At 40.7% G+C, this 18,258-nt stretch overlaps 1 protein-coding gene across 2 annotated transcripts in view; it reads right to left on the bottom strand.

Annotated features, from left to right (window-relative positions):
* Positions 1-14,411, bottom strand: part of SNX4 (sorting nexin 4) — a 36,498-nt gene extending 22,087 nt beyond the window's left edge. Inside the window, exons 1-5 of one of the 2 annotated variants that reach the window (XM_061370000.1) lie at positions 14,220-14,411; positions 13,081-13,196; positions 2,568-2,706; positions 2,338-2,487; positions 1,206-1,253 (exon numbers count right to left, since the gene is read on the bottom strand). In XM_061370000.1, coding sequence (XP_061225984.1) covers positions 1,206-1,253; positions 2,338-2,487; positions 2,568-2,706; positions 13,081-13,196; positions 14,220-14,318 — 552 coding nt within the window. In that variant the 5' untranslated portion in view covers positions 14,319-14,411. The remainder of the gene's footprint in view (positions 1-1,205; positions 1,254-2,337; positions 2,488-2,567; positions 2,707-13,080; positions 13,197-14,219) is intronic. The other variant, XM_061370001.1, reaches the window with a different exon arrangement.
* Between the last annotated feature and the right edge of the window lie 3,847 nt (positions 14,412-18,258).

Below are 18,258 nucleotides of genomic sequence, written 5' to 3'. Positions count from 1 at the left end.
CTTGAGGTTTTATACTTCAGATGTTGAATTAAGAAAAGATACTTTTTCCCAGGTTTTTGCAAAAAGATATCTTCCTTTTCCAGGGAAACAGGAACTGCAAAGTGGAAACTATACACGCAATCAAATCTAGAAAGAAAACAGCACTTGCTCATCTCTCAATCTGCAACACACTTTCATGTATGGAAATATTCTCAGCATTCTGCTACGAGTTCTCTTTCATATACACACCAGTGTGCACACTCCTGAACATGCTGCCAGTAAAAACTTTCTGAACTCCTATGAGCATAAGCTGAAAAAAAGATGTGTTGACCAGGAAAACACAACTTGAGAGCTTGAAATTTTTTCCATTATCAATATTACCAATATGCAAGCCTTGCCATGACAGAAGAGAATTACTGTCAACTTAAGTTATTAACATTAAGTGCCAGCATCAAAGCCCCTTGGGACACTGAAGACAAGAGCACCAGTGATTTTCTTTAGCTGTCACTATCCAGAATAATTCTTCATAATCCACCTAGTGTTCAGTTATGATTTCATGAGAGTTGATCACATTACAATGAAACAAAAGCTCAGTATTTGTCCCCATACAGTAACTTTTCCAGACACAGTCAAGCAATCTATCAGCTTCTCACAGGTTCTTATCCTGCACAGACACACAACCTTTGATCATTTATTCCTGAAAGCTTTCCACCCACCACTTTACCTAGCCATGAACTCACTGATGTCAGTGGGGATAGTACTACTTCAAGACACATTCTGTTAAACAGTTAAGTGGCACCAAATCCATCTCTCCTAGTCCTTTTCAGCAACTTATCCTTGCAGAAAAGTCCTAAAATTCAGACCCCTTTGCTTACCCTATTTTTTTTTTTTTTGACACCTTGCAACTCTGACCAGGTTAAATCTGACACGATGCTAAACTGAACTGATACCATACAAAAAGACTGCTATGAGCTCAAGTTCATTAGTTTTAAGGCTTTTGAGGATCATAATTCTACATTACTAGCAGAATTACAAGGCTGAGCATCACTGGCACATATTAACAAGCCTTCAAGAGAATGCTAAGAACATGCTAACAACAACACTGTTTTTTGTAGTTACATAAAACAATGCGTTTAATTCATTGTAACAGCAAACAGCCTTTCATAAATAACCTAAAACAGGTTTGCTGGAGTATTCTTGTATCATAGCAGTCATGAGACAATTACCTTTAACTGAAATCCAGTCTCATTCACCATTTCTTTCCATCCACCTTCCTAAAAAATACACGAGAAGAATGTTTAGTGAGATTTGAAAGTGCCACAGCTTTTGAAAATCCCTATATCATAAGATCTTCTCCAGCAAGCTGTTTCAGCTACCCTCTCCATGTCTTTTCAAGAATCTGGGTTAAGAATAACATGCCATTCTTCTATGCTTACATACTAACTTCCCCCAAGAAACTCCTCTTCACTCAATTACCTCATTCTACCAACCAGGGGCAGGAACCACCCAGCTTTGACTAAAGTAGCTCAGCTTTTAGAAAAAAAGGTAGCTATCATCTACTGCCTGTTAGATTATGAGCAGCTTCGATGACCTTTGCAGCTTGAAGCAGAGAGTATAAAAAGAATGCAGAGGTGACAACTGTTTACACTGCACATTCAGTCACCTTGCTCAGGTGTAGTGGTTGGTTGTCCATTGCTCTCAGTTCCCATACACTGGTTTATCTATATACTATACTGTGCTGTGGTAAATGTATCTGCTCAGTCTGCTGTTTGGGAATCTCTCATCAAAGCACAGGAAAAAAAAGAGAAATATACAACTCCTCCTAAACTTGAAAACTACAAAATGCAATGCTTTAGCTGATAATTGGATCACAACTTTTGTGATAACATATTGTACTGGTTTTGGACCACAACACATATGAACAGATCACAGTTCAAACTCAAAGCTGAAGAAACCATGGATATCCAAAAAGAGAACTGGAAGCCAATACTCTCTCTGCAGCCAGCAGTATAGAATGCTAACTATTTCTGCTTTAGTGCTAGGGAAGCTTTTTCAGCCAACAGACATTAAGTTCCCAATATGCCACTCCAAAGAGGTAGAAATTCCATCTTAGAAGCCTTAGAACTAGACTGGAAAGAAGTCATAAGGTACATAAGAAGACTGACTACAACTGCAGTGGGCTGTTAAGAAGCCTTTTAGATAGGTAAGTCTTTCCTATCTTAACTTTGTTCACATTGTCTATCCTTGTAGACAAAGAACAAGCTATAGGTAAATAGAAGGGAAGAAGAGCAAAAGGACATTATCTTAAATAAATAATCACTAAAGAGTGTAATTAGAAAGCACATTGCTTTACTATACCTGTGTTAAAAATGAATAAAAGATTTTCTCCTGACAAAGAACAGGATGTGAAGCCACGCGTAACAAGAAGTTTTCCAAACCAATTCTTCTTCTTTCCACAAAATCTGGATCCATATTATCTGCTGATAGCTTATGCCAAACAAAGTCAGCCTATTTAAACAGAAGAGTGTTATCAGTAAGTAAATAACAAACAAACAACACAAAACAAGTTGCAGCCACAGCCTCCTTACCCTTTTTTCTGGCAAAGGTGGAACAACAATATGTGGATAGGTAACTGACAAATAGTTCCTCAACAACTCAAATTCACTGTAACGTCGCCACAGGGAGTCCACTGGAGCGCACTGTCCCTCGCTCTGGGACTCAACAGCTCTGAAAGACAAAATAGCAAATTTGAGTATTTGTAAGCTATTGCCTTTTCCCTCTTACCATCAGTACACTTATAGCAAAGGCCCTAAAAACAGTTAACCCAGTAAAGATTACTGCACAGCTTGCCCATAATCTGAGTAGCCTTAATGAATTTCATGTCTGCAAACTTCATTTAAAAATATTTATAACTCCTACCTGATAGCACTCAGATTTTTTAGAAACACATTTTCATCACACCCAAACAGACAGGTATGCCACAATCACGTTACCAGTCACACAAGTGACTTAGTTCATGTCACTATAGAATTAAACATATTTCTCTTGAAACAGCGCTGCACTCCAAGCCAGCACAATTTCATGAGCAGCTGAAGGATGCAGAGTAGTAGAAGAAGGAATTTACTACTTAACAAGAAAGTCTTTACTTCAGAGGAGAAAAACTGTCCTGCCTGCAGTAGCTAGAATAGTTAAAAATGCAACTTCAAAAATATTAAGACATTTTAAAGGGCATTTTTAGAAAAACGTAGCAAATTTCAAAGCACTTCCAAAGTGCTACTGTTTTATATTTAAGGACTAAGTAGCAGTCTAACAAACAAGCTGAAGAGAGAATAAGCAGGTATAAAATTGATGCATCTGAAAAACCTGTTGAAAACTTAAAGCCAACATCACCTAGCAAGGTATTAAAGAATCTTACGGTATTATAAAAAGAGAAATCATGGAATATTATAGGATTGAAAAGTAATAAAAATGCTTGGGAAAAAATCATTATTCATATAAGACATTTAAAGCAACAGAAATACCTCATATTATCATAAAATAAGCATTCGGTCAGTAACACTTCTTGCCAGTTAGCATGTCAGAATAAACAGATACAATTCAAACAAGGATTTAACAGAAACCAGTGATGTCTATGTCTACCTTAGTTCTTATATTAAGCAACTTATTAGTGTACAAAGCACTAGCATAAACCTACATGAAACAGTATTAACTATGTCATGAGATTAACACAGGTTAATTGAGGTCGGAAGGGTCCTCTGCATGTCTGTAGACCAACTCCCTTATTCAAAGCAGGTGGCTCAGAGCCACATTCAGTTGGGTTTTGAGTTTCTCCAAGGACACAGACTCTACCACCACACTGGAGAACCCACTCCCACATTTGGCCACCCTTGCAGTAAAAAAGTTTTCTTACATTTAAGTGGAATTTCCCAAATTTAAATTCATGGCCATTGCCTCTTGCCTCTGTTCATCACAGAAAGAGCCTGATTTCATCTCTACCTACACCACCAGGTACTGATACACATTGCTAATATCCCATAAGCTATATTTTCCAGAGGTTGGACAACCCCATCTCTCTAAGCCTCTCACTGTATGTCAGATGCTCCAAGTCCATAATCATCTTCATGGCCCTTCACTGGACTTGATTCAGTATGTCTACATATTGTACTGGGGAGTCCAGAACTGGGAACAGTAAGTTATAAACTACAAGTACTTAGTCCAATGGTACTCAGCAGAATAGGGTACTACATTATTTCTTCCAGCAGAATTCAGGCTATACAGTTCCTGAATTCCTGAGCACTTTCTAGACTAAAATTCTGAAATTATCTAAATAGCAAAAAAAGTACTGTTTTTTTTTAAGCTATTCTTAACCTACAAGTTTAGATTTTTAATGACCTTACTGAAAAACAATCCCACTCCCACTCCAGCATGGTCCCAATTATTTGATATGCTTCAAATACAAAAAGCCTTTGTCATCCATTTCTGAAATCTCATTAGAGAGGAACAGCCTTGTTTTACCCTTTTTTAAGCATAGCTACTTCTTGAGGTTGATGTCATACAGAATTATGCAAAAGGAATTTTCTTTAAATAAAGCAGGGCAGAACATTTTCTGTACATCCATCCTTGCCTTGCAGAAAGGACATCTATTCCAGGTGTCTGATTTTGTAGAAAAAAGAAATCACAAGGAAGAAAAAGGATGGCATTCATAAGCACTCAACACAAACTGATGCAGTTTAAAACTGCTTGAGACTGACTTATGAATAAAAAAGAAAAAAAAGTGAGCATACTACTGACAGCCATTAATTCGCACTGCCATCATCCCACAGAATTCTTCCCTGTTAGAGTATTTCAATCCAACACAGTTGCAACTGCAATCACAGAGTTTTGAAGCGGGTAAGCTCACCTTAGTGCTGGGATGACAGGCTGTGCAGCACTCCTCCCTACACAAATACTGCACAATTTAAACATTTCAAGAACGCTTCAGCTAAAAGCGGGTATCTAGTGGCTATACTACTGCTGATTTGGAGATAATACATAGCGAATTAAGCTACTCTGCCCTAGAAGATCAGTTGATTAGTTGAAAGCTGAAGGGTTTGGTAAACAAACTGCCCTTCCAAGCCCTTCCTTTTATGTATTTGAAATACAGAAAAGTGTATGTATGTATGTATTTGAAATACATAAAAGTATTTCAAAATTAGGGAACCTTTTAAACCTCAGCTTCAGCAGCTGTCAACCAGTTGCACTAACTTACACCATGGATTTCAAGAGAACTACTTCTGCATGGGTTATCATCAACCCTTAAGAAACATAGCCACCATCAATACACCACAGGATTACATGGACCCCTGCCTGAAAACATACTGCACAAGCAAACATGAGGAGAGAGACAAGAAAAAACACAGGCCAGGACTGCCTGGAGACCCATCCATACTGCAGGTAGAGATGGTGCTGCAGCAGCAGGAAGACACCAGAGACTCAGAGCTAGGCAGACACACTGCATAGAGTTAAGCAGACAGCAGCCACCCTTACTCTAAAAGCAGGAAGATTACAGATCCAGATCCCAAGATCTGGAACAAGGAGTTGTCTGTAATATAATGGATGTTCCATCAGACAAGAAAGAGAGTAAGAAAGTAAAACAAAAACAAACAAACAAAAAACCCTGCAGGGTGCATCTGGTCTATTGCTATTAAATGTCTCGGTCACTCCTACTCATAACCATTTCTTGGCCATGGCAAATGCCACCCTGGGACTGGCACAGGAGTTGTGTTTAACTAGCTCTTCATTCCAATTTTTATTTTTCTGTAATAGGAGAGTTTCATTATTCATCTTTTTTTAAAATTCAACTGAAGTTTTAAGACTGACTGTATCACCTCGTAACTAGAGGCGGGCTTGGCCTGCACATACTACTGACACTTTATGTCAGCCTAACACATTTCAGACATACAGTAGAGTTACAGCAGCTTACGAAGTTACCACCAAAGGCAAACTGCAAGAAGAATAGGTCAGTTTATTTTTTTTAATATTATTCTTATTTTTCTTGTCAATATGAGCCCCTAAGGAAAAGTACTGCTGGCTGCAATTATTTTTCATCTCCACTTAACTTGTTCTACGGGCTTACACTGCCATGAACAACTTCAAATATAAAAGTTTTCCACCTCCTTAATACAGAGTACTTAGAAAAGTTTGGCTGTTTCCTTTCAACACAGTGCATACTGAAGTGTTGTCTTCTGCCTCTAACCCAATCAATTCCCAATGCAGTGGAAGTCCAATCTTAAATTTATCACTTTCTGAATAACCTACAAAATCAATGAGGTCAGCCCAGAGAAGAATGAAAAGAAGTTTCTGTGTCAAGTAAGTTTCCAACCCAGACATTCCTACTCTATATTCAGGTGCACTTCTACAGACATAAAGCTTCACAAGACAACAGAAAAGAACTATCCCAATTTTTGGTATTATGCATTTGTAAGTGGCCTCTCTATAGCACTCAAATACAGTTATGATAATAAACATTAGCAGTATAGTTAGGCACCTTAACTTCCATAGTTGATCTGCCATAACTCATCCTGCTCTGGCATGCCACTCCTCTAAACACCCATTTTTGTCAAGTCAGCTTTATCATGTAAAAGTTAATGTGTATTTTTCTTAGAACTCTTAATTCCTGCAGTCAAGAGAGTCCCATTATCATTTAAATTTCAACTAAGTGCTCTGATACAAACTAACAGGAGAAAAAGAAATTAAAACAAAAAGAATGTCTTTAGAATTTAAAAGTGACTTCACAGATTCAAATCCGTTTGTGGAACTACACATACTCTACTTCCGTAGTACCGGTTACAGGTTAGAAGAGAAAGCACTTATATTTCACATCCCAATTCTACAAATATTGAAGGAAGGCAAATACACCAATAGGATCCTCACATATTTTAGTAGTGTAGCAGTCTGTTTACCGTTTGTAAGGGTTCAGGTCAACACACCATCAGTAAGCTGTCATTGGACAAGACCACAAGAGAACCTTCCAGTGTAAATTACTCTCTTAATGCTTCATGACTGTTTTGAAAAGTTAATTATAAACTAGAAGCCGTGAAGACTGTGTTGAGCCTTAACTGTACAAAAACATTTCCCAACACACCTGCTGTATCAGCTTTGTATTTCTCAGAATGAACAACACCACATTAGTTATTAACAAACAGAAAAAACTCAAACCCACACAACAAACAAAAAAATGAAAACACAATAATCACAGTAGTAACATCTCAGCCCACACATGCACACAAATATCAAGCAGAAAATTAAACAGTAACAAAAATTTTTTAAAGGTCATCTAGAAGTGTAGCACTTTAGCAGGGAAGGACCACAGCTTTATAGAGAAGCTTCGTCCTACGGGAGAACAAACCACTACTACCGCCACACAATGGAGATGCAGGTACCCTGTCACTTGAAGTTTTACATCCACAAGGAGCCTCAAGAACTCAAGGATGAAGGAAGCAGACTGCCAGAAGCAAATTGTGCCACCCACCACACTTTCCCTGCCCACACTGAAGAAACTATGGAAGTTTACTAGATCTAAAGCCTACTGTCATTTCTTTCTGACAAAGTCAATCTGTGGACAACAGGCTAGGCTTCCCTAAGCCTAAGTTGATCAAGCTTTTACAACACTCATGAGGGGCATGCAAGCCCTACGTTATACCCTGAAGAAAAAGGCTAAATTACTACTAGAGAACCTTGAATGTCAAACCTGCCTGTATAGTTTGCTCTTTTTTAAACAGACAGCATCTGATAAAACCTCCTAAACATGGTCTGTTTTAAGCAGCCTGACGTTATTTCTCTTACCAGATCATACTTGCTTCCTTTATTCTAGCATGCATTTATTCTCACTGTGTTAGAAGTGTGAATGCTGCCTTTTCTGGTTGCAGTTGTTGCTTTTCTCTTTATATAACACAGTTCTTGTCTCTTAACTGCTTTTCACCCAAAATAACAGGTAAAGGAAGCAAATGCAACATCAAAACAGGCAGACAGACACTTGTCCAAAGAAACGTCTGGATGTTCTTTGCCACTGCAAAAAGTTGCAATCTAACAGCTGCACCTCAGCAAGAGCCTGCCACCACACTCTACAGGGTAGACATCCCTGCTGCCTCTGTAACCAGCAGCACCTGCCCCAGTCTTTTTCCAGGGGCAGTGAAACTTCAGTTTAGTGACTTCCAGTAATTGAAGAGGCAAGACAACATTTCAGGAGGGCAGCTGTGCAGCCCCCAAACAAAGCAGCTAAATTTTAGAAATTAACCCACTTGAATAAATGTAGCTCACATTTGAAATTCTTAATACTAGTTAAGATTCCGCCTTACACCCAGGTCTGGATACAGCAAAAGCAGTCCTATTCTGCTCTCACAGCACTGCAGTGGGTTGGGTAAAGGAATGGAGCAGCAAAGTTCTTTGGAAACTGTGGTGGGAAAATACTGTACAGCCCTCAATTATGAGCTTGAGTTCACACCACTGCCTTTTAAATGAGGTAATAAGAGTCTGGAACTGCATGCATGGATTTGGGACAGGCAAGCAAGATGATAGAAATCATTTTTTTTTAATCACACCAAAAATGTCTCCACCTGGTTACATATGAGACCGTAAAATATCACCAATTACAACAGTATTTCTCCCCAGGAACCCCGTTCCAGAAAGGAAGTAGAAATCCACAAAGGTACTCATTACATTTAATACCTTCATTACCATCTAATTTTTTAGACCACATTACGAACTCCACCATTAAATGCAAGTACTGCAGAGCAGTTTCAATTAAGATTATAATCACTTGTTGACATTCAGTCGAACTTCTCAATTCGTTTTGGTTTTAAAAATACAATATAATACTTGTACAGTCTTCAGGCAGGAAAACCATATGTTTTCCCTCTAATACAGTTATAACAATGTGAGTTATTCATTGACTGAATTACCTGCCTGAAAAAAAGACAAAATTGAAACCTTCAGCTTTTACATTCACAACTGATGTTATCGTAACTGATTAGAAGATTACATTTGTCCAAAAGTCATGTTCATTGACCTTAATTCAAAGTGCCAATGTGAAAACTTTAGTCGATCTAATTAACTCTTCCCATTTCCCATTTAAAACTAATTACCTGAAATGAACCATTAAACAATTCTGAATGCAATAAAAAGAGGAATGGCTGCAAAGTATTAAATCAGACAAGAAGGAAATACATATGTTTACTTCCTCATAAAAGCAATCACCTCTTCAACTGCAGAAGCAGTAACTTTGCTTTCAGCCTTTGACCTTCCAGTGTACGATAAACTTCCACTCACAGCAGGCAAGGTTTGCTCTCTTTGTAGAGGAATACCATCTTAAGAGGGCTGGGCAACCTTTTCCATTAGCTTTTAGAAATGGTCTCTGTATTTAGGCTTCTCAACAGACAGAAGAGCAATCATCATACAGATCACCTAAGTGATTTGTAAAACACTAGAAGTCACCTAGCAAGCTGTATGATGAAGAAGCAGCTCTCCTGCCAGAAGATGTATCACAGCCAGCTGATACTTTTTTTTCCCCTGTCACCCAGTTTGCTGTATTTAATTAAAATACACATCTACTGGGCATGTTAATGAGTCACAAGATCAATTAAGTAAAAATCAGCAGTCAATTAAATTTTCAACTCTTCCATCTTCTTTCACTTCCTGACTCTTCCCTGTTTAAAGCTCATACTGAATTCAGACTTTCCTCCTCTTTTCCTAATGCCTCCTTTGGAGGGAGTAGACATGCCTTCCTGACTCTGAATGACCAAAATCTGCACTGTTGTTTTATCAGAAGACTATTTCTCTGAGGGCATTTGTTTTGTACCACCACCCTGGAAATGCATGCCTGGGCTCTTTACCTAGCCCAGTATGGAACAGAAGACTTTGGGCAAGGAACTCAAACAGATCGTAACAAAGGAAAAACTCTTCAAGTCCCATGGTGCAGCACTGCTGCTACTGAACTGTGACCTGGCTGGCTACTGATTTCCACGTTCATTTCTCTTACTGAAACTTCTTTAAAATTCCTTACACTTTGCATGGGCAATCCAAGGTCTTAAGAGAGAAGCAGGTATCATTGTCACAATTCAAAAACTTTCCAAACACTGAAAGCAGAACTAAGATGAGTAACTTCCCAGCCATGCTGGGGGAGTAACAAGGAACTATAGTGACCGACCCCTTCAAATCGCTTCAAAAGGAAGTAAAGACTAGTAGGGCTAGAAACCAGGTATCTGGCTATTAAGCAGTCAGCTACCAGGCTGCATGAAGTTGTGTTACTTTTTCCTAAAGCCATATTAAAAAATAAAACAAAACAAAAACCAACAAAACACACTGCAGTCATCATATTGTGACAAGGAAGACCAGGCAGGAGATGTGCTAGTCAGCAGGGGTGAAAGCAAAGTTAACTAAATGGAAGTATCTTACTACCACAGAAGAAATTGTTTACTTTAAAGGAGAACAGGAAAAAAGGCACTAAAGGTACTAAAAGTCCATCAGCACAGAGGTGATTAACTTTCAGCTCTGTAATGAAGAAAAAAGGGCACAAAACCTTGAGTCAAATTCTGGGGTTTATACTACCTCCATTCTTGTAGTTTAATGAAGACTCTGATACAAGACACAGCTGTCTAAATCTCCAACAAGCAACCTAGTCTGAGTTTAAGTGAGATCCTGAATAGTTGCAATTTCTGTTAGAGAAAGCAAGTGATATGCTGAGCACCTGCATCTCAAGAAGGAATACTTAGCTGTACATATTCATTATAAAAATTTGTACTTGCCTTACTGCCATTTCCACAAAGAGGCAGAAGTGTCCTCTGTTCTCACAGGGATAATATAAAACCTAAGTTATTTTTAAATAACTGTATAGTTTAACAGAAGCTGTAAAGCAAACTGACTTGAAGACTAATTGAACGGAAACAGCTCACCACAAAAATCTAGTTAGCTAATGCAGAAAGGTGTAAAGTAAGAATAAAGGGGATGCTTTCAGGAAGCATGACCTTTGGAATTTGCTGAGACTCTGCAGTCTCCAGCAGTAGACTCAACAAAACAGAACTACACTGAGGTATAATAGCACTTAAAAAAAAATAAAAGTCAACAGAAGTCACATGAAAATGTGAGAACAGTAATAAATCTTTTCATATCGAAAAGGAAAAGGAAACCACACCATCATTTGCATTTTGAAAAGAGGTTCATCACCACTAGCAAAATTAACGCTCAGCTCCTGTTCTGTAACAAATATACCGTGGTTGCAACTGCACCCATCTTGTGTCTCTTACTCACCAGATGCAACTCCTCAGTTCAAACTGAAATTAAATCCTAGACAGCAGTAATGGCAGAACTCTAGTTCACACAAACATAATGCAACTAGTATTAAGTGGTCTTCCTTTTATATTACTATAAACTGAGTTTATTCTTCAGCTACAAAATATCCTATTACCCACAGACAAATTGCTGTGAAGCCCAGCTACAGCTACATGCTCAGCAGGAAGCACATTTAATAGCGTCAACTATATTTATGCAAGAAATTTTGCCTTCTCAGCAAAAGGAAGAGAGAACCTATTTTATTAGAGATGTGACAAACCCACATTTTCAGTAATTCTGTGACAAACATGTAATTGGTCTTGGTATCTGCTGACCACAGAATAAAATAAATTTTAATGAATTAAAGAAATCTGGGCAGCAAAATACAGTCTTGCCACTACAAAAGAGCTACTGGGAAAGACCAGCAGGAGTGAGTGAGTGAGTGAGTGAGTGAGTGAGTGAGTGAGTCTAAAGTAATGGAAGAGAGACTGGGAAAGGAAATGCAGTCAGCATATTCTGGGGCTGCATAAAGTCACCTCCACAGCACACTTCCCATCACAGTCAGACACCAAAGATACCAATTTTCTTCTCTCTTCCTTCAGAATTATCATTAAAAGAAAAATAACATTACTTATGTGAGAAGATGTTATCTTTGATACCAATACATTGTAGAAGTATTTTCTTTTTTTTAACATCTGAGCAACTGACAAAGAGCCACAATATCTGAAAAATATAATATCCTTCTATTTTGGATTTTATCCTTAAATGTTATAAAAAATATAGTAAACGTATCCCACTAGGCCTGCAGTCAGTGTGACTGGTGTGTTCCTTCATCAATTAAACAAGCAAAGTAACTTTTACCAGTAACTAGAGACTTATGTGATAGTATTACAGTTTGAACTTCCAGAGCCTTTGTAAAATGCAACTGCTTTATTTCAGAAGGTTTTATCTGTACAGCAGATCATTCTCGAGGCAAGACCCAAAGGTTAAAACTGTTATTATAAAAAAGAGGGAGATAAAACTCCTAATAAAGTCTGATTTTGAAATTCTTCCTTTAGCTGAGTAACACAATCCTGCGTAACAGGAGTTACCTGTAACTGTTTGGAAAGTAACAACTTGTAAGATATTTTAAAGCTTTTTTTCACTACTCAAGACTTAAAGTTGCAAGTTGTCTTTGTAGTACTGTTTACCATAGCTGTATTATTCATCTTGTTAACACAAGAAGCGAAATAGCAAGCAGTAAGTTCTCCAGTGAAAGCTCAAGCTAGTATGAAGGAAAGTTAATTAACCTCAACCTTTTGAGGATCTACAAGGAGTATGTAGTGATCAGATCAAGCAAACCACTTGAAATATTAGTGGGGCAGTAAATTTTGACCACATGACATAAGTCATGAGTTTTCTTTATTTTCTTGTGATCTCAGCCAAGCCTAACCATCACTTTAGACCTCAATGCACAACCTTTCTCACATGCAATCTCATACGTACATATATAAGTTTATCCAACCCATATCTAAGAAACAACCAAACAGTTGTTAACACCATATTAAAGCAACATCTTTCAAGCACTCATTTTTCCATATACACAGTTACACAACATCAGCATTAGTACTGCTGCAGATCTGATGCTGAGTTTTCCCAGGAAAAGATCCCCTAGAGTAGGTTGATAATTGCATAACAAGTCATAAACCAGCTAGATCCTTTCATCAGCTGTACCTGAATATTTTCAGGGGTGGATGGAGGAAGAGTATGTTTAGAATGACACATCCACACACTGGAGAGTGAGCTCTCATCACCCACCTTGTCTCAATGAGGTAAGCAGTATATGTTTCTTGCATGTTCATGGCATTCCTCCCAGTCCGTTTTTCAGCTTCTGAAACAGTGATTTCCATTTTTTTTGCCAAACAGTCTTCCATCTTTTTACAAGAGGAAAATAAAGATTCATGTAACATCAGCCACACAAGGCAAAGGCCACTAACCCTGCCTCCCCTTCTTCCACACCACATTCATTTAAATAAGACAGGTCTCTATAGGATAAAGGCTTTGGCAGGGCTTCGTTTTATACCTGTGCTCTGTATCACATTTGCAACAGAAAACAAAAACCTGCTTCTGGGAAAAAAGAAAACCAACAAAATCTACAAATAGACAAAAACCATCATGAGCCAGGAGGCCAGGAAGGAAAAATATATTTTCTCACAGGTAACAAAGTAACCATTCCCGGAAAAGAAAAACAACAAACAAACACCAACAAACAAGTCAACTCCAGTATTTTCTACCCAAACACTTCCCAACTCCCGGTGAATTCCTCCTCAGGGCACCTGGGACACACCTCTCCCCTTTCACAGGAAACAGAATATATCCGGATTGAGATGTTTTCTATTTAATCTCTCTGAGGAGGATCGTTCTCTTTTACACATTGGTGAGCAGAAACCAGTCAAGAACACACACCCACCCTAGAAAGGCAATGCTGAATTGAAAGGGAGGTGGGCTTATTTGTGAAATTTAAGGGGGAGGAGAAAGACAAATTGAGAAGATACTTAATAGTAATAAATAGCAACAGAGATCTGGCACCAGGGATGAGGACTGATCGCGCACAAAGCCCTCTGACCCCGTCCACAATGGGGCTGGAAAGAGAATCCCCCAGCTCAGAGAGTCGGGGTGCACAGCTCTGCCCCTAGCCCCCCCAGCCAGGGGCTCGGCTCTAGGCAGGCAGCGGGAGGGCCCATCCCCACCTGTAGCCCCTTCCCGCCGCGGCGGGCAGCGCTGGGCTGCCGTCCCAACCCCTCACCCCTCCGCGCCCGCCCAGAGCCAGCGGCGCGGCGGCCGGGCAGCATACTCAGGAAAGCCCGGTGCTCAGCCCCGGAGGAGTAGGCCGTGCCGAGGCCGGCAGCCCGCGGGAGGGATACCGCCCCGCTACCGCCAACCCTCCGCACCCTCACCGTGGCTGCGGACTGCTCCGGAGGAGGGAAGCCGCTGCAGGGTGCGGCGCCGTCCTCCTCCGAGCGGCTATCACTCGGCTCGGCCTCTGCGCTCTCCATGGGGATACCGGGCTTGGCCGCCTCCCTCCGCGCAGGCGCTGAGGCCGACTTCGGCGGGCAAACTCATCGCAGATCCTAGAGAGAGCGGCGGGGCGGGGGTGGGTCCTCCCGGAGGCTGGGGTGCTGGGTGAGGCGGTCCGGCCCGTCTCGGACGGTGCTCATGGATTGACTCGATCCGAGGCCATTGCAGGCGGTTGACGTCCTGCACGCCTTTCTGCCCAGATCTGCCCCGTTAGGTACCCGGCTGTGGGCACCGCCTCAAGAACACGGGGTAAAAGCCACCCCTCGTTGTCATACTGCTCCGCTCGCCCAAAGCCAGGCAGCGTGAGCCTCCAGCCCAGGAGAGGGACAGACCTTCTGCCGTGCCCCGGGCGCTTACCCTCGTTCGTAGAGTTGTGAATGTTTATTTCTAACGTTTATTTTTGTTGTTCTTTCTCTCGTAGTTCGCTGGTCACTGAAGACTTCCTGATGCACCCATACCGTGTCTTATCTTTCGTCCGTAGCAGGACGACTTGCCATTTTGCTTTATAGAGCCTCTTTCAGCAGCTGCTAACTTTCCCACAGGACGTTGGTTAACATCAGGCAGCTCGGGTTATTTTTTAAAGCCCATCAGCCCTTACTTCCCCGCTCTCACTCCTTTACAAGCACCAAAGGACTCAATCATGCTGTTTGCTTTCACTTACCCTCCCGTCTGCCCTGCTTTCTCCATCGGCTCCCTCCTAGCAGCGGTACAACATCCAGAAGGGTGTTCTCTGCCCACCATACCTGCCAGCTAATACCAGGGTGTACCATCCTGCCACACTTCATCGAGAGGTACCTGAGTAATTAAAATCACTGGAGTTCAGCCCTGTCATTTATGTAATAAAAGCCTCAACTGTCTTGTGTCTTATCGTCGAGCAGGAACAATCCTTACTGTGCATTTCTGCCTGACAGCTCCTACTGAGCAGCAGTTAATATATCAATACATGTATATATAAATATATATATATGCAAGGCCCTACCCCTGGGTCGGAGCAATCCCAGGCACAGCTACATGTTGGGCAGAGAAGAGATTCTGAGCTCCCCTGTGGAGAAGGACTTGGGGATGTTGGTCGATGAGAAAATGAGCATGAGCCGGCTTCAGTGTGCGCTTGCAGCCCAGAAAGCCAACTGTATCCTGGGCTGCATCAAAAGGAGTGTGACCAGCAGGTCAAAGGAGGTGATCCTGCCCCTCTGCTCTGCGCCTGTGAGACCTCACCTGGGTATTGTGTGCAGTTCTGGTGTCCTCAACATAAAAAGGACATGGAACTGTTGGAACAAGTCCAGAGGAGGGCCATGAGGATGACCAGGGGACTGGAGCACCTCCCAAATGAAGACAGGCTGAGAAGGTTCAGGCTGGAGAAGAGAAGGCTGCGTGGAGACCTCATAGCAGCCTTCCAGTATCTGAAGGGGGCCTATAGGGATGCTGGGGAGGGACTCCTCATTAGGAGCTATAGTGATAGGAGTGATAGGACAAGGGGTAATGAGTTAAAACTTAAACAGGGGAAGTTTAGATTGGATATAAGGAAGAAGTTCTTTACTGTAAGGGTGGTGAGGCACTGGAATGGGTTTCCAAAGGAAGTTGTGAATGCTGCATTCCTGGTGGTGTTCAAGGCTAGGCTGGACAGAGCCTTGGGTGACACGGTTTAGTGTGAGGTGTCCCTGCCCATGGCAGGGGGGTTGGAACTAGATGATCTTAAGGTCCTTTCCAACCCTGACTATTCTATCATTCTATGATTCTATGATCCTATATATATATTCATTACTGTAGCCTTTGGATTTACTCCATCACAACCCATGTTGCCCACATGGAGTTCATGGAGCCAGCAAACAGGACAGAGGAGTTCTTTGTATTACTATTTGTACGCCAAACATCATTTTGGACACTCATTCAGCACCACCATTCTCTGGTCTACCTATTACAACGTTTCCCTAAGATTTCCCATTTTTGCACCAGATTCCTGTCCTTTGATTCAGACACTATGTCTTTTATTATTCTCACATAGCTTTTTTTCTTTTCCTGCCCTTTTCAAACCCAGGTTAAAGGCTACCTCAGGGAATTAAAGAGTTGATATTACAGGTTTTTTTGCTTTGCCTTTTTTCTGCTCTGAGGAGGAAATGTTTTTTTTAGTGTTGACTAGAGCTGAATTTGCATAGATTTTTCATCCAAAAATTAATCTTTTTCTTTCAACAACAACTAAAATAAATCCCCAAGTCCCCTTTGAAGACCCCCATGAATTAATATTTGGCGTCTGGTTTCTATTCTGTTGTCTTTAATGTTTATTCAACTTTTTCCTCAGATTGTTTGAACTGATACCTCAATCCCTTCTTTCCCACCCCTCCACTAGTGTAGCTGGATGGAGTTTCACAAGCTTTTCCACAAAAGGCTTTCCTAGAACAAAAGTTTTTAACAAGTATGTGAACTGTGATTTGTCCTCTGAATAGGACTGATTTAAGATTTGTTTTCTAAACCCAAAGTCCAGTTTAGATGTAAAAGCATGATTGCACATCGTAAGACAAAGTCTGTTTTCCATTAGGGCATGGTTTTCTTATGTTTACTCAAGATGTACATTAAGATACATACGTTGTATCAATTACACTTGCATTTGCAGGATGTGTATACTGAAATTTTTCTGATCTGTATCAGTGATATAATGGAAATATTTATGTGAAGCTCATGCAGGATATCAGACTTTGTATTAAATAATTTTATTATGGAAACAACATTATCAATAATGTCATATTTTCAGGTCTAAAATCAGTCGTTTCAAAAGCTAGTTTCAGCTTTGAGTTTTCTTCATGCTACTAAGAGATATGGAGAAGAGTTAAAACACTATGTATGGAGGAGGAGGGTAATGACAGAAGCGCCTAAATCAAGACGCCCAACAGCCTGGGTAGCTCTCACATGCGTTATAGTGTGGGGAGCTTTAGAGGAGAATGTGAGATGTCCTGTGCAATGAAGAGGTCTTCAGTGAGCACCAAAGCCTCCGATGAAGTGCTCTTCCTGGGCCACATTTCACCACTTCAGCCTGCAAAGGAGGCTAGCAGTATTTCCTCCCAGAGGAAGGGTCCCAGCATGGTACTGCTTTCAGGAGGACCTCCATAAGCTGTGCTACTTTGTCAAAAAAGCTGTAGTGTTCTTCCCCTAGCTAGGGACAAGCTGTAGCGCAGTCAGGCTCCCTTCAAACCCCCTCTTCTCAGGATGTGAGTTCGATTTCCTGCATGTTACTGAAACCAGGACACTCTCCTGCTCTTCACTAGGTGGCATGTCCCTTGTTTATCTGCCATAAGAAGCCAAGCTCATATCAGCTTCCTACCTACAAGTCCCTTTAGTCTCTGAAGCTGTCATCGGAGAGGTAAATTTTCTCAGAAGCAACCTTTTCACATGAAAGCACTATTGACTTCCTTACCAGAGAGTTACATATCTTACAGGAGAGAAGGCAATACTCCAAACACAGATGCTCCTTTTTGCAAGTTTTAGTACACTTTCTCCAAGCCATGACTCCATGCAGAAGCAGAAGACTGCCCCATTGCCCTCCTCCCAGGTGCCTTTCTCTCAGCTCTTCCTGACTTCCAGCACAGTCTCTGGCAAACAGGGACCCCATCTTTAAGTCCATTCTTTGTAATTCTACTGTTACTCTGGATAAACTGCTTTTTTACTCAAGAAAGCTAAGCATTTACACTTACCTCGTAACTAGCTTCCTGATGCTTTGTGTAAGGTTATGTGTGTTACCTTTCTTGCTTGAATCTATTGACAGCCTGGCTTGTTCTAGCAAATAACATACCCTAAACAAAAAATAAATGCCATAGTAATGGGAATTTTTTTCAGACAATTCCCCTTCATTACAACACTAATTTTCAGTAACTTCATTTAGAGTTCCTTATCCCTTCAACTTCTTAGAAGCAGTTAGAATTAAATGAA

The sequence above is a fragment of the Neopsephotus bourkii genome, unplaced genomic scaffold (assembly GCF_033783945.1).
Source record: "Neopsephotus bourkii isolate Nb327-2 ecotype Australia unplaced genomic scaffold, CSIRO-AGI_Nbou_v1 NB_1526, whole genome shotgun sequence".
Lineage (NCBI taxonomy): Eukaryota > Metazoa > Chordata > Aves > Psittaciformes > Psittacidae > Neopsephotus > Neopsephotus bourkii.
Note: the sequence above shows the minus strand (reverse complement) of the source record. Positions and strands in the feature narration are given on the sequence as shown.